The sequence below is a fragment of the Zonotrichia leucophrys genome, chromosome 3 (assembly GCF_028769735.1).
Source record: "Zonotrichia leucophrys gambelii isolate GWCS_2022_RI chromosome 3, RI_Zleu_2.0, whole genome shotgun sequence".
Lineage (NCBI taxonomy): Eukaryota > Metazoa > Chordata > Aves > Passeriformes > Passerellidae > Zonotrichia > Zonotrichia leucophrys.
In genome coordinates this window covers 95,114,118-95,128,216 of record NC_088172.1, presented here as the reverse complement: position 1 = coordinate 95,128,216, position 14,099 = coordinate 95,114,118, and the positions used below count along the sequence as shown (strand labels likewise).

Genomic DNA, 14,099 nt, shown 5'->3' with positions numbered 1-14,099 from the left:
ATTCAAAATGTGTGTGCAGGAGGAATACACGGGAAATTTTAGGATGCAAATATTTTTTTTTTTTATTCTGACTGGATAGATGTGATGGATAAATGTTTCTTCCTGTTGAACTTCATGTGCTTTATTGTGACTCTTTCTTTCAGATGAAGCTAGATGGCTGAAATGTATGAAAGTAAATAATAGGTATAACTTCTCTGGTGCTTACCACAAAGAAGTACTAGTTTGTAGCCTCCCTCTTGTTCTCTCTCTCTACGTATGTATGCATGTCTTGGTACATGGAGTGCTCGTTGCTTTCCAGAAACTTGGGACTGCACCTCAACTCATCCAAAAGAGTGGCAATTTCTCGGGATCACAGTTGCTTCCCCATCTGGCATTCATTGCTGTCCTCTGGTTTAGCCAGCGCTGCTGAGGAGCACAAGCAAATAGAAAATATTAGACATATTAATTATTGTCCCCTTGCTATGTAAAGAAAAAGGAAACTTTTCCAATTTTTTCTTTTTTCCCAGGTATTTACACTATGTGTTTGACTTGGGAAACGGTGCCAACCTCATCAAGGGAAGTTCTAATAAACCTCTGAATGACAACCAGTGGCATAATGTCATGATATCAAGGGATACCAACAACCTACACACTGTAAAGATTGACACTAAAATCACAACACAGAGCACAGCAGGAGCCAGAAATCTAGATCTAAAAAGTAAGTACAGTGATTCTTGTATTACCTACAATGAGGGCCATTACAGAATAATAAACAGAATAAGTCACAGTACTGTATAATTGTGTAATATTGTATGAAACCTTTTCTTTTATAATAATCAGTATGATCACATGAGGTTACATCACCTTAACCTGACAATGCCAGTTTAGAAGTACTTCTGCACAGGTAGGTACAACTTTAAACATGTGAAGATTCCATGAGAATTAAAAAATTAAAATTAAAAAAAAAGGTAGGTGTGACCATGTTCACAGGGATCTTAGGATGAGGGAAAAGATGAGGATCTGACTCCATGTTTCAGAAGGCTTGATTTATTATTTTATGATATATATTACATTAAAACTATAGTAAAAGAATAGAAGAAAGGATTTCATGAGAAGGCTAGCTAAGAATAGAAAAAGAAATAATGATAACAAAGGCTCTGTTTTGGACTCTCTGTCTGAGCCAGCTGGGCTGTGATTGGCCATTAATTAGAAACATCCAACATGGGCCAATCACAGATCCACCTGTTGCATTCCACAGCAGCAGATAATCAATGTTTACATTTTGTTCCTGAACCCTCTCACCTTCTCAGGAGGAAAAATCCTAAGGAAAGGATTTTTCATAAAAGATGTCTGTAAGAAATTATAATTATAATGACAGTAAGAAATTATAATAACACAAAGTGGCCCGTATTAACCAAAGTATAGTTGATGGACTAAAGGAGGCTTACAATGTCTATGTAAAAATTTGACTTTTACATGAACATAGGTTATAAAAGTAGCATAACCTACTCATCTAAATGAGTATGTAATGTGTAATGCATCATAATTTCAATGGCAGGTGGGGTAAACTTTGTTACCAGCACTAAACCTATATGCTATAAATCCAGCTAAATTCTTAAGATCTATTTTTTATAAACATATGTATATTTTAAAATACATGATAATAATGAGTTCTATGGATGGGTTTTTGAAAAACTAATTTGCATCTGAGGAAAATATCTCTTTTGATAGGATGTATAGGTATACTTTTAAAATAATGACTACCTAATCAGACATAAGACTATATGTCCTGGTCCTGGGGGAAAGTAGTGTGTATTTTACCATTCTTTAAAAAGGCTCTTGGCAGGAAAACTGAAATTTCATAACAGTCAAAGAAATATGATATTTCAAAAGCCAGGATGTTCAAAGTAGATATTAATATTCCATCAAGAGCTTATTCCTTGCTGAATTTTCTTTTAACTGCCTCTGAGTCACAGATAATGAGCTGACCTTGGTAATTATGCTGGATTTTGTGATATTTTACATGTTTGCCTCACTTGAAAGTGCTGTTAAGATTGTAAGAACGACTGTGAAAACAGTATCCTGATATGTCATAATCTTCAATAAGAGATTCTTCTATTTAAAAACCCTGGCATTTCTGATAAAGCGTTTTGGGTGGCTCACACTCCATTTCTAAAGTAGCATTTGAAATTTGTTCCACGCCATTTCTTGGGTTTGCATTCTTTTAAGCATCATTGATTTTTAAATTGATACTGTGTAATCTTTCAATATTGTTTTTGATGCTGTAGAAAAATCATCCCACTTGTTCCTTGACGTTTGTAAGATGGCCAGTACTACTTGTGCATATTTGTATGTCTTTAATATGTTTGCCTCTTTTCCTGGTAGCTAAATCAGGCATGGGTAGGGAAAAAAAAATAACAAAAGAAAAATCCTGTTACGAGCTGATAATTAACACAGCCATTTTATTCGACGCATTTTCCAAAGCGATTGTGGTGGGTCCTTGGTGCCGTGGTTTATTCAAGGAAAGGGGCTCAGGCTCTCTCCATGTGCTCGCTGAAGGCACTAGAGAGCGCTGTGATCTCACCAAAGCGTCTGCCAGGGCTCAGCAAAAAAAACAGCCGGCAAAACCCAACATCCCCGAACATCCCTGAGCATCCCTTTGTGTGCGGCACTTTGAAAATGCTGCTTTCGCCTTACGCTTTTGAAGTAAAACTGTATCCATAGCTGCCGCGTTTTCTAACCTTGAATTCCTTCGGAATAAAAAAAAAAGAAAAGGAATGAGGAGCACGAAAAGAGAAACCATACTGAGATTTGAAGCGAGTAAGGTGAATTGTGTTAGGTGATTTTCTATAATTTACCACCCAGGGAATGTGGATAGTGAAAGAACAACAAGCCTGACGTGTTCAGTGCAGGAATATATAGCAAACACCTCTCTAAAACTGGTCTAGCATACACAGGTCCTCAGCATCTGTCATCTCTAAATATTATTCCTCATTTTATTTTATTGATTTAAATGTATTATACTATATTTTTGTCAGTCAGCTTCCTTTAATAGGGCAGAATGTATATAATGAGGATTTTGGTTGAATTTGGAAGGGGATTCAAGCTGATACTTTTCAACCAGCAGGCTAAAAGGGAGAAAAAAATTGCCTTTCATTATTGTTTTTCCTTCCTTAATATTTAATAGAAATTATCTACTGTAGTTGCTTCTTTTCTATTTTATATCTGTGTTTCTTGCAATGGCATGTTTCTGTTGTGCTTTAAACCCTCCATATACATTCATGATATAAATAGTTACAGTTAATTCATTGTCCTGTACAATGCAACAAAGCAAATGCAAAATCACGCTTCCTGCTATCAATAGTGTATTGATATCAGTTGCATCTGCTTAACCAGATATCAATAGTTATCACTATATCTACTTAACCAGAGTTATCATTAGGAAAAATATAATTGTGTGCAGATAGTATGAAACCTGCAACCATTCTGAGTAATTGCAGAGTTACCAGATTTCTGATTTTGAAATCCAAGCTCATCCTAGAAAAAGAAACCCACTATATGTGGGTTTTTACAAATACACAGTGAATTCAGCACAAAGATAAGACACAGATTGTGTTGTTGAGCCTGCACAGCATGGAAGTTGTCTGGGAGAGCAGACAGCTGCCATAAAAGTATGGGAGAGAATTTCCAATATATGTTTCCTTTTGGGTGTAGGATTTGGTTCATTATCACACACATCAGTTCCCTGCATAACCTCTGGTAAAATTTCAGCAGCTACCTGTGGAAACACATATATTACATCCTGCAGCCTAATTATTGCTGTAATTAGATGGGTAAATTATAAATTGGGGACAAATAAATGAGTGAAAATAATTCTGTGTTTGGATTCCAAGAACTGTGTTATTTTTCCTCACAGGGAAAATTAGCAAAGTGTGCTGAGGTGCAGTTCTAGCAATAACCCGTAAAGACAAATTAGTCTGAACAGCAAAAGCAGTGCAGCTCAAGCCTACCAGCACAGTTACACAGCAAATTTCCTTTCATTTATTTCATGAGCAGATTCTCTGTCCTGCTTTCAGGATAGCTCAGATGCTCGGCATGGCTGCAACTCAAGGCTTGAGAAAGTTGGGTGGAGGAGAATTCTTGGTTGTTGTACTTGATGCTGTGCTCTGATGTTCTGAGTAGCCTCAAAGGGCACAGGAAAAAACAAGAGAAAATTATTTATCTGATGGAGTGACTACATTGGTGGACAAGGGAAAGATTACAGATGTCTTTTATCTGGACTTCTGTAAAGCCTTTGACACAGTTAGCCACAATATCCTTTTCCTTCAAACTGGAGAGAGATGGATTTAATGATGGGTAAGAAAGTGGTTGGACAGTTGCATCCAGTGGTGATCAACAACTCAAAGTCCTGATAGACAGCAGTGACAAGTGGTGTCTCCCAGGGTCCTTGTTGGCATCAGTGTCATTAAATACCTTTGTTATTGACATAGGGAGGGGCATTGAGTGCACCTTCAGCATATTCACTGATGACTCCAAGCTGGGTGTTGTGATTAACACACCTGAGGACAGGATGCCATCCAGAGGGACCTGAACAAGCTGGAGAAGTTGGCCCATTGTGCTCTCATGAGGTTTAATAGGACTAAGAGTAGGTGCTGCACCTGGGTTGGGGCAAACCCTGGTGTCAACGCAGGCTGGGGGTGAACAGATGAAGAGCAGCCCTGCCCTGAAGGACTTGGGGGTGCTGGTAGATGGAGGGCTGGATGTGACCTGGTGTTGGGATCTCTCGCTGGTCAGAGTGACCCCAAGAAGAGTTCCAAAGTCTCTTTTCCCAGCCTGGAGCTTGAAGAAGGAGTCAGGGCTCTTCATTTCTCGGTCTCAAGGTTGCTTATTGCACCTTACCTATAAAAAATTTTCTCCTGCCCTGCTGAGGTCTGTCCAGCAGGACAGTTTCAGGCACTCTGCCTGTTCCCGGGGTGATGCTATGTCTTTATACTGAAAACTACACATACAATGTTTACAATTACTTTCCAATACCTCTCACCTATGTTAGACAGTGAGCTTCTACTCTAAACCAATCTGTAAGTGCCACCATCACAGCAGAAGATGGAGGCCAAGAAGAAGAAGAAGGAGAAAGGCTGGACATGCCCAGATCCCTCCATCTTGCCTTCTGAACCCCCATACCAAAAACCCTAAAATCTACTCTTCCACCCTGTGATAACTTCACTATTATCCTCCCTAAACTGTTGTGGCTCGCTGATTTTCATAAAAGGTTAGTAATTTGCTCCACGGATCATAATCAAAACCACAGAGGCATTCTGGGCTCTGTGCCAGGGTCTCTGAGCCCCCTGGCAGGGTCTTGGCTGCTCAGGACAGCCAGAGGGATGTCCTGGGTGCTGACAACCTGGCCATGTGTGCTGCAGCCCAGAGAGCCAAATGTGTCCTGGGCTGTGTCAGGGCAGGGAGGGGGTTCTGCCCCTCTGCTCTGCCCTGCTGGGATCCCCCCTGGAATATTGCATCCAGCTCTGGGCTCCCAGCGCAGGAGGGACAGGGAGCTGCTGGAGCCAGGCCAGAGAAGGCCGCCAAGATGATCAGAGGGATGGAGCATCTCTGCTGGGAGGAAAGGCTGAGAGAGTTGGGATTGCTCAGTCTGGAAAGGAGAAGGCTTTGTGGTCACCTAATTTTTGTCTTACAGTTCCTGAAAGAAGGCTGGAAGAAAGCTGGAGAGGGACTTTTTTACAAGGGCCTGTAGTGACAGGGTAAGGGGGAATGGCTTCAAACTGAAAGAGTAGATTTAGGTAAGATATTAGGAAGAAATTCTTCCCTGTGAGGTTGGTGAGCCACTGGCACAGGCTGCCCAGAGGAGCTGTGGATGACCCATCCCCAGAAATGTTTAAGGCCAGGTTGGATGGGGCTTTGAGCAACATGGTCTAGTGCAAGATATCCCTGCCCGTGGCAAAGGGGTTGGAAAAGAATGATCTTTAAGGTCCATTCCAACACAAACCATTTTGTGGTCCTTGCTCCTCTCTGTTGCCAAAGAAATGTTGTCTCCCCGTTTCAGGCTGTGAGTTTTACAATGTCTATAATGCCTCTTCCCTCTCGACATAATTTTTTTCAGTGTGGTATGGGAAACTGTAGTTCTGTCAGAAATTATTTTATTTTATAAGTACTTGAAGATGCATGATCTGCTTCCGAGGAGGAGGACATCCTCAAGCACACTTTATATCCACTTACCTACCAGGGTTTAATCTTCCTCTTGCTTCTCTCCTACACATATAGGCAGTATTTTAATCCCCAGAGCTTTCACACACTTTTTTAAACAGCAGGCATAAAAAACCCTGCAAAATTCAATCAGAATTCCCTTGGCATACCCATCAGAAAATTAAAATATTTTAGCATTTTAATTGTTTATAAATTGAAATTAGAAGCTGAGATATTGTACTCTTACCAAACAAGAAGGTGAAGACTGCTGCAGTTATTTTAAATGGAACAATAAGTAGTTACAAACTTTTATATGAGTTGGTAGTTTCAGTACTTCAGTATCCAGTCCAATTTTGAACTTTACAGATCACAGAATATATTCACAGATATGCTGTATCCTCTAAGATCATCTGCAGTCATCCTAATCTTGATATTGGGCTAACTATATATATATATTTAGAAGGAAATCACCATTCTGGAAAAAACCCTGCACAGCTCAGCATTTATGGGTTAACTTTTGCTGCCTGTGCATCATTTCATTTGTCAAGACCTGCTTTTTTGAACTGACATTCATAATTTCAACTTGTCTCACTGTCATCATCTTTCATGTGGCCTTCCCAAATGTCAGTTTTAGAGCCCATTGTCAGTCATATGTTATTCCTGGGCTGTTATATCACTGCATCCTCAAAAAATGCTATTCATATTAGGGCACACATCAGAATCAGCCTACTTGGATTAAAATAACCTGTCTAGATCTCTTGTTGTCTGTTTTACTTTTATTTCGGTATCTCTTCACTGGCCCCTAGCTTCCTTTATTCTTTTGAGATAGGGCAGCTGCTTCTGTCTATGTTTGCTTTTCCATTTGCTGTTTTGTCCAATACTGTGAAAACAGACTAGACTGAAGCACCTGAAATAAAAGTAATTCTATTATTTTCTGGTATCACCAGTGATTTTGCAAATGCATCAAATTAGTGCTCTTCAATGTGCATAAAGATTTGCTTGGCAATTAATTCATCCTTGTAAACTTTGAATGCAATTAACTAAATTATCAGTAGATCTACTAGCCTGGCATATTCATTGATGATTTGCAATAGTCCCTTAATCTATTGATATTTCATTCGCCTGTCAAAGCAGGTTATTCATGCTGCGCTAAATTAATCTTGATCATAACGAGGAATTCCTGTTTCAGCAGTGGAAATTGAAGCTGTTTTAATTCCATGTATTATTTCTCTGTGTTGTTTTATACTGAGGCAGTTATTATTGTTGCCTCATTATATGATTTTTTCTCTACATTGCAAGGTCTCCGTCAACAGCAGTGATCCTTTATATTTTTATCACTAGAGAAACAAAGCTTTTAGAAGCACAGAAACATTGTACAAATGAGCAAGTATTAATGTTTAAATTTCTCAAATAATCATGCCTGAGCTAAATGTAATGACCTTGCCAGTGGGCTGTGAATTCTTCATGCAGAAATAATGTTCTGTTCAAAATACAGAGTTCCAAATACTGTCAACAGCAAATAGATCTTCCCAGTGTGACCTATTGGAGTAGACAATGGCAAATGCAGCTGTTGTCTTCATGATAGTGAAGGAAAACAGACTCTGTACAGAGGAAAAACAAGGGACTTAGAACTCTTCTTTGGATCTTCCTATGTAGCAAAGTTCTAGGAGTAGACAACAATAGGTCACTGGACAACCTGGTCCAATGGGAATTCCTTTATCCTCCTTTTTTTTACCACTTTTCACATACTACTTGTAAACAATGCTATCGCGTTGTGAAAATAATTCTGATACTGCTAAGCCTTCAGAAATTGTATCCAAGATGTATAAGATGGGGCAAAAAAATTGAAAATCTATTCCAGTAGTTCTAGGTTAAATAAAAAAATTCTAGAGCTTGCACTATGAAGTCAGCAACAATGCAGTAGTCTGTCAGATCAGTTCATGATGAAAGGGTTTTTGTTTTCTGCCTCTTTCCCCCTGTTCTTCTCAGTCTTTCATACATATACAACTGGATAGACTTGCCTTCATTCCTACAGCTGTTTGACATGCAGGTTATTCCTGCTGGTAATTGTGGAATTTCTTTCCAGCCTTTCTGGAACACCAAGTAAAAGTTATGTGAAGAATTATACAGGAAACATAGATGCTCTTAAAACTTACCAAAACCTCTGCATATTTAGCATAAATATGCATCCACTGCATCCTAGCCCCCCCACAGATACACAGAGTGAAGAAGCACATCCTAAATTTGTTTTAAAATATGCTGCTGTGAACCCTCATTAACCTTGGTATTTTAACTGAGCAATCCTTTTTGCAAAAGGGCAGCTCCGTGGAATATCCTCAGAGTCTGAATGTGATTGTCTTGATCAGAAGAAATCTCATATAAAAATTACTCTCTGCCAGCCTGCATTCCAAATGAGAGTGTCCAGCATCTCAGCTGGTTGGTAGCTTTATGTGGAGCTCTAGCCAAAGGAAGAGTTTTGCAGATGATCATCTCTGAGGTCTAGTAGGTCTGTTGGAAAGAGGAATTCCTCACTATATTGAAAGCAAGCTCTGCTAAGAGCATGTGTTGGCTGATAAAGCAGAGAGGGAAAAAATTACAGCAGGAGGAAGCGAGATCTGAATATACTACACTATGCAAATGCCAGCTTTGTTAGATTCTGTCTATTTCTGAGGTGTGTGTGCAATCTCCAGAAGTGGTCAGAACAGGAAAGAGTTGAAAGACATTTGATGTGCTTGAATGGCTCACCTCTCCACCACAGCCACCCCCTGATGCAGAGTAATTGGCCCAGCATTGATTATGTGGGAGATAGATTGCCACGCACATTTATATGGCAATTAGATTTTATTATTTACCATTTAACATGCATCACCAACTTTCCTCACAGTCCATTGCACAAGCAGACTGCTTTGGTTTTACATCTGTTTAATCTTTTTCAATGCCAGTGCTCTTCATCTAGTCGTTAGTGGGGGTAAAAACAAGCAAAGAGAAATAGAGGAACTGGGACTCTGAGGAATATTATTGTCAGGAAAATGTTAAATGTTTTTGTGTGACTGTTTTGTGAGAGAAAAAGAATTATTTTTGAGAACAGAATTGTTGGGGAAATGGTGGATTTTAACCAGGAGAACTCTTCAGATGTGAACACTTCTTGAATACCTCCTTTTGTCTATTCAAAGCTTATCTCCTGAGGATGTTGTTTGTGGTTGCTGTTTCTCACACCCCAGCACTCCCTATGACACAGCTTTCCTTGCCTGTGAAACATGGGAACGTTTGTGTAATCCCTGAGCAGCACTAAACTGAGTTGAAAATTGTAATAGGAATGAAATCTGAGCACCAAGAGGTGAGTGTAGAATTGGACAGCACATCCAGAAGAGCATAAGGAAAAGTTTCTTGGCAGAGGAATATTTGTGGAACTGTGGAAAGTCTTCAGTGTAGTTCTGTGTAGTGTGATGGAATCAGGAGATTGGAGGTGCAGCAGCGCCTGTATCTCCAATGTGGACTGCCATGGGAATTAGTGGCAAGTGAAAACTGAAGGATGCTGTTCCTGGTGCACCTATAAACTGTAAATTCCTTCTGGTACCTCTTAATTCTCCTTGCCTTTTTTTTTCTGTCAGTGTGGACTACAGGGCACTGCTACAGTGAAATTGTAAAAAGAACAGTAAACTATCACTCAAAGGAAGAAATATCTTCAAAGTTCAATTCTCTTGACAAATAACTACAATATGCACTATTGTGCCAATAAGAGTGCCTAAAGAAAACTCACAATGTCAGCATTTCAGTGCTGGTGTGTTTTTTTTTTTTTTTTTTTTTTCTTCTAATACATTGAATAGTGTATTCAGGCAAGATACTGAAAGCAGTGTAGAATTGGGGTGAAAAGATCAGTTGCTATATTCCTTCCCAAAAGAGTGACTTGCTAACCTAGAAATTCTTCTTTATTTTTTTTCCTTTTTATTTGCCTGTAAACATTTTGCCTTGTTTGGTTATCAGTATAGGGAATGTGAAAGATGAAAGCCACCACCTGTCACATCATAAAGAAGCCTCTTGCCTGAAGTATTTGAAAGGACAGATAACTCAGCAGAGCCTGGACAAGTAAACTAGCCCCCCTTTCCCTCCTTAGGTGAGAGAGGGTCTAAAAGTGATAGAATTCATCACTCCAATAGGAAAAATATTTGAAAAGACTATTTTCCTTAAAAAAATTTAAAAAAAATCACATCAAAACCAAAAGACATCAACCACAAATCAATACTGAAGCTACAGAACGGACTCTTTGAAGTGTGTAAGTGGACATAAAACACTAAGTTTACATTTTCATGTCTTGCTTCAAGTGCCCTGCCTTGCAAGTGGTAGACAAAATCCAGTCATGCTTTGCTCTAGCAGCAAGCAGGCCTGTGAATGCACAGCAAAGTGCATATTCTGTGCTGCAAAGGGGGTTTGAAAAGCCATATGCTGGAGCGTATGCGCTGCAGAAGCTGTGTGGATGCAGCATTTAAGCCTTTGTCAACAGTTCTTCTGTTTATTAGTGGGCTATGATCACAGCAGGCTTCTTGGTTTATGGGGATAAAAAAAAGAGCAATTATGTCTCATCAATGTTTTTTTAAGAAGCAAACATTTTTTTGATATGGAACAAGGAGCAAATGTTTACTCGGGATTGATGAAGGTGAGGAGAGACTCTGGAACGACCACTCACCATTCAGGCTCAGTTCCTTTTCTAAAGTGTGCTGAAATTTGAAGTAAAATCTCCACTGTTCGCTGCCTATTGCCCAAAATAAATGTGCAAAAGGTGATTTTGTACACTGAGGAGGTGAGAAGGTCATCAGGGCCAAGTAGGCTCCCATATTTCAGTGAGTGTCAAAGACATCTGAAAGCCTACCTGACATTTCCATTTGAGACAACAGCCCTTGTCTGGTGACCAGACAGCAGAACAGGTTTCTGTTCTTTTAGCCAGTGCATATTCAGCTTGTGTAGAGCAATTTATTTTCACAATTCAGTTGCCTTAAAGATACCATGAATTGGGATTGTGTGGGTTGTCCTGGGATGAGTTGCACCATGAAGTTTGTAGTGCAATTATTAAGATACTACAAAGTGATTTCTATTGATGTGGTAAGAGCAGCTCATCTGTTTTAGGAGGGACTGGAATAAAGAGAACACTTTTTTTCTTTGGAGATTAGACTTTCCCTATGGCATTTCTCAGTCTTTGCAGTCCTCCTTTGTCTTTGCCTGCCTGAGGGAAGAAGCTGTTTTATGCTTGATCATTTTGAACTAGCATATTTGGAGAAAAGTGTGCCTGACACCTTGGCTTCACCACAGCCAGATGTTCCTTTGTATTTTTGTGTGTCATATGAAGGAATTGTGGAGATGCCTGCTGTGTTTTTGGAATCCACCATGGTATGCCAGGGCCATCCATCTCCTTCCTGGGGAGTAACACCACCCTAGTACACCACAGATGTGACATTAGAAACATGACAAAGCAACTTCTTCCAAAAGGAAAGAGAAATTAGTATAATAGCTGAAAGTACTTTTAAAACCAGCAGCACAACAAGAGATTGGGGGAGACAATGTCTGTCCTTGGAGAGCATGATGGATTTGAAGATGCTTTTGTTCAGGCATATAAAAATATTCCAGAGATATTGTCTTTATGGATTATGAAAAAGTCAAGCCACAATTCCTTACGCTGTTGTATTTCCTCCTTATTTTTCTTTTTTATTTTTTTTGTCATAGATGGGGGCACATTTGAATGGGTGGATGAATGGTTTTCCATTCTTGTCAGCAAAGGTGCTCAAGAAATGAACACCAGATATGTACACAAAGCACACAGATTTAGGAGAGTAAACAAGTCCAACTATATCCTGGCTAAACTACTTGTTGCCTGATGTCATAAATCTTCTGTACCAACCTGCTGCTGGTTTGTTAAGGGGTCCAGGTGCACCAGTCACACCTGAGCAGCATTCTTATGTTGTTACCACCATAAACACATGGAAAACAATTCCCTCTCTACTTATGTTTGAAGACAATGGTAGCTGTTAAATGAAGTTAATAGTTTTTGCCCACCAGTATATATCATGTAAGAATTCTCAGGAATGGAGAAAAGGAGAAAAGTCAGTGAAGTGACCTGTCAGCAATGTCACTAGTGCCAGATAATAACACTTAATAACTGCTGTTAGCTAGTCAGAAAATAGAACAGCATCTTCAGTCTTTGTTTCACATTTCTTTGGTTTAGCATTTGCAAAGTTCTTATTTTGAAGAAATGCAGAGGCTTGGGATAAAAAAAGATGAGCTATTACAGGAGGACTTGGCATTTGTTTTACCAACAGTTGTGTGTGACTCACTGTTGTGTGGTGTTCTGTGTGCTTTTGCATAAGTGTTATTCCAATAATGAATACATTGAGAACTCGAGTTAATTTATTAGCTAGCAATTTGTTTCTGTGTTAAATTTACTTGTTGTTAAAGCACAAATCAGCTCTAAATCAGGAAAGAGATTAATAGGTGTAAATAGGGAAGATCCTGTGGGAATAACTGAGGATCTGCAGTACCTGTAAAAGATGCAGATTAAACCCACTAAAATTTTCTCTTCAGGGTGCTTATGGCATAACTGAGCAGTGCCATCATTGTCTAGCTCTGAAAGTGCTGATTCCTCTGGCCTGTGAATTCCTTTTTTTTTCTTTTTTTTTCTTCCTTTTTTTTTTGCCTCAGAAAAACAGAGGAGACAATCCTCCCATTCCAAAAAAAAAAAAAAAAAAAAAAAGATAACAGATAACTCTGTGCAATGACTTCGAATACAAGAAAAAAGAGGAAAGTTGTGAGATCTGCTCTCAAGTAAATTGCTTTATTTGAGGCTTTTCTAGTGATCTGAAGGAAATCCTGGGTCACTCTATTACCTCACCTTTTTCTTTTACTACCTGCAACTTTGCCTGTGACAATTGGTGGAAATTTTATATAAATTTGTTATTTTCCTTTATAAATTAAAGAAAATCAGTATTAATATGAGAAAAATGAGACATTTTCAGGGACACATTTAAAAATCAAACTGAACTTTAGAAGATAACATGTACAAGGAAGGCAGCAGCTGTCCAGAAATGATGGTTTCACATTTTCAGTGGGTAGCAGTGTAGCATTAGTGTTGCATTTAGGCTCCAGCCAGTTTACACAGTGTCATAAGCTTGTACTATTGATCTGATGAACTGTGGTACCTTTCTTCATGAAATAACTTTTGTGTAATTCACACCTGTAAGTGGGCAGTTGCACAACAAGGGATTTGCTCTGGAGTAAAATTTCCAGTAGTGAAGCTGTACTTACCTAAGAAATGAGAAAAAGAAAACCTGGGAATTTGTACTGCGCTATGCTGATTCCTCTGATGTCTTTTAGTAGGAACAGGGAAAATCTTTTATCTTTTCTGAATATCTGTCATCACATGTTTGAGGTAAAATTTAATTAACAATATTTTCTGCAATCCTGTCTTGCCTGAAAGTCTGATATGGATTGAGTTTTTTTGGAAACCATATCTTCATCGAGACGAACATGAAAGTAGCATGTGATCAACTAAAATAAAACTAACAATGCAAACATTTTGTGATGGCAGATAAAGATGGAAGATTTCTTTTTTTTTTAAATTAACTAACTTTAAAACAAAAATAAATATCTGATATTTAATTCCAGAGCTTTGCAAAATTTTGTGTCTGAGAGAAAGTGCTTTTCATGCCAGCAGCAGCAAACTCAAAACACATATGGTATTAAACATTTGATATTAAATCTGGGAAGATTACCTCATAGTCATAAAAATACTTTTATATACTTTATAAAAGGTGAAGTCTAATAGTCAGTATGGCTGCTCAATGCGTAAGATATGTATTTGTGTTTTAGGTGTGAACTACATGCACATTTGATTTTGAAAAGCAGAACTCAAAGGTATTTTGGACATCAATGAAATT

At 38.7% G+C, this 14,099-nt stretch overlaps 1 protein-coding gene across 29 annotated transcripts in view; it reads left to right on the top strand.

Annotated features, from left to right (window-relative positions):
* Positions 1-14,099, top strand: part of NRXN1 (neurexin 1) — a 681,984-nt gene that overhangs the window by 319,236 nt on the left and 348,649 nt on the right. For all 29 annotated transcript variants that reach the window (XM_064709393.1, XM_064709392.1, XM_064709389.1 and 26 more), the window contains one exon: positions 507-697. In XM_064709393.1, the coding sequence (XP_064565463.1) occupies positions 507-697 (191 nt within the window). The remainder of the gene's footprint in view (positions 1-506; positions 698-14,099) is intronic.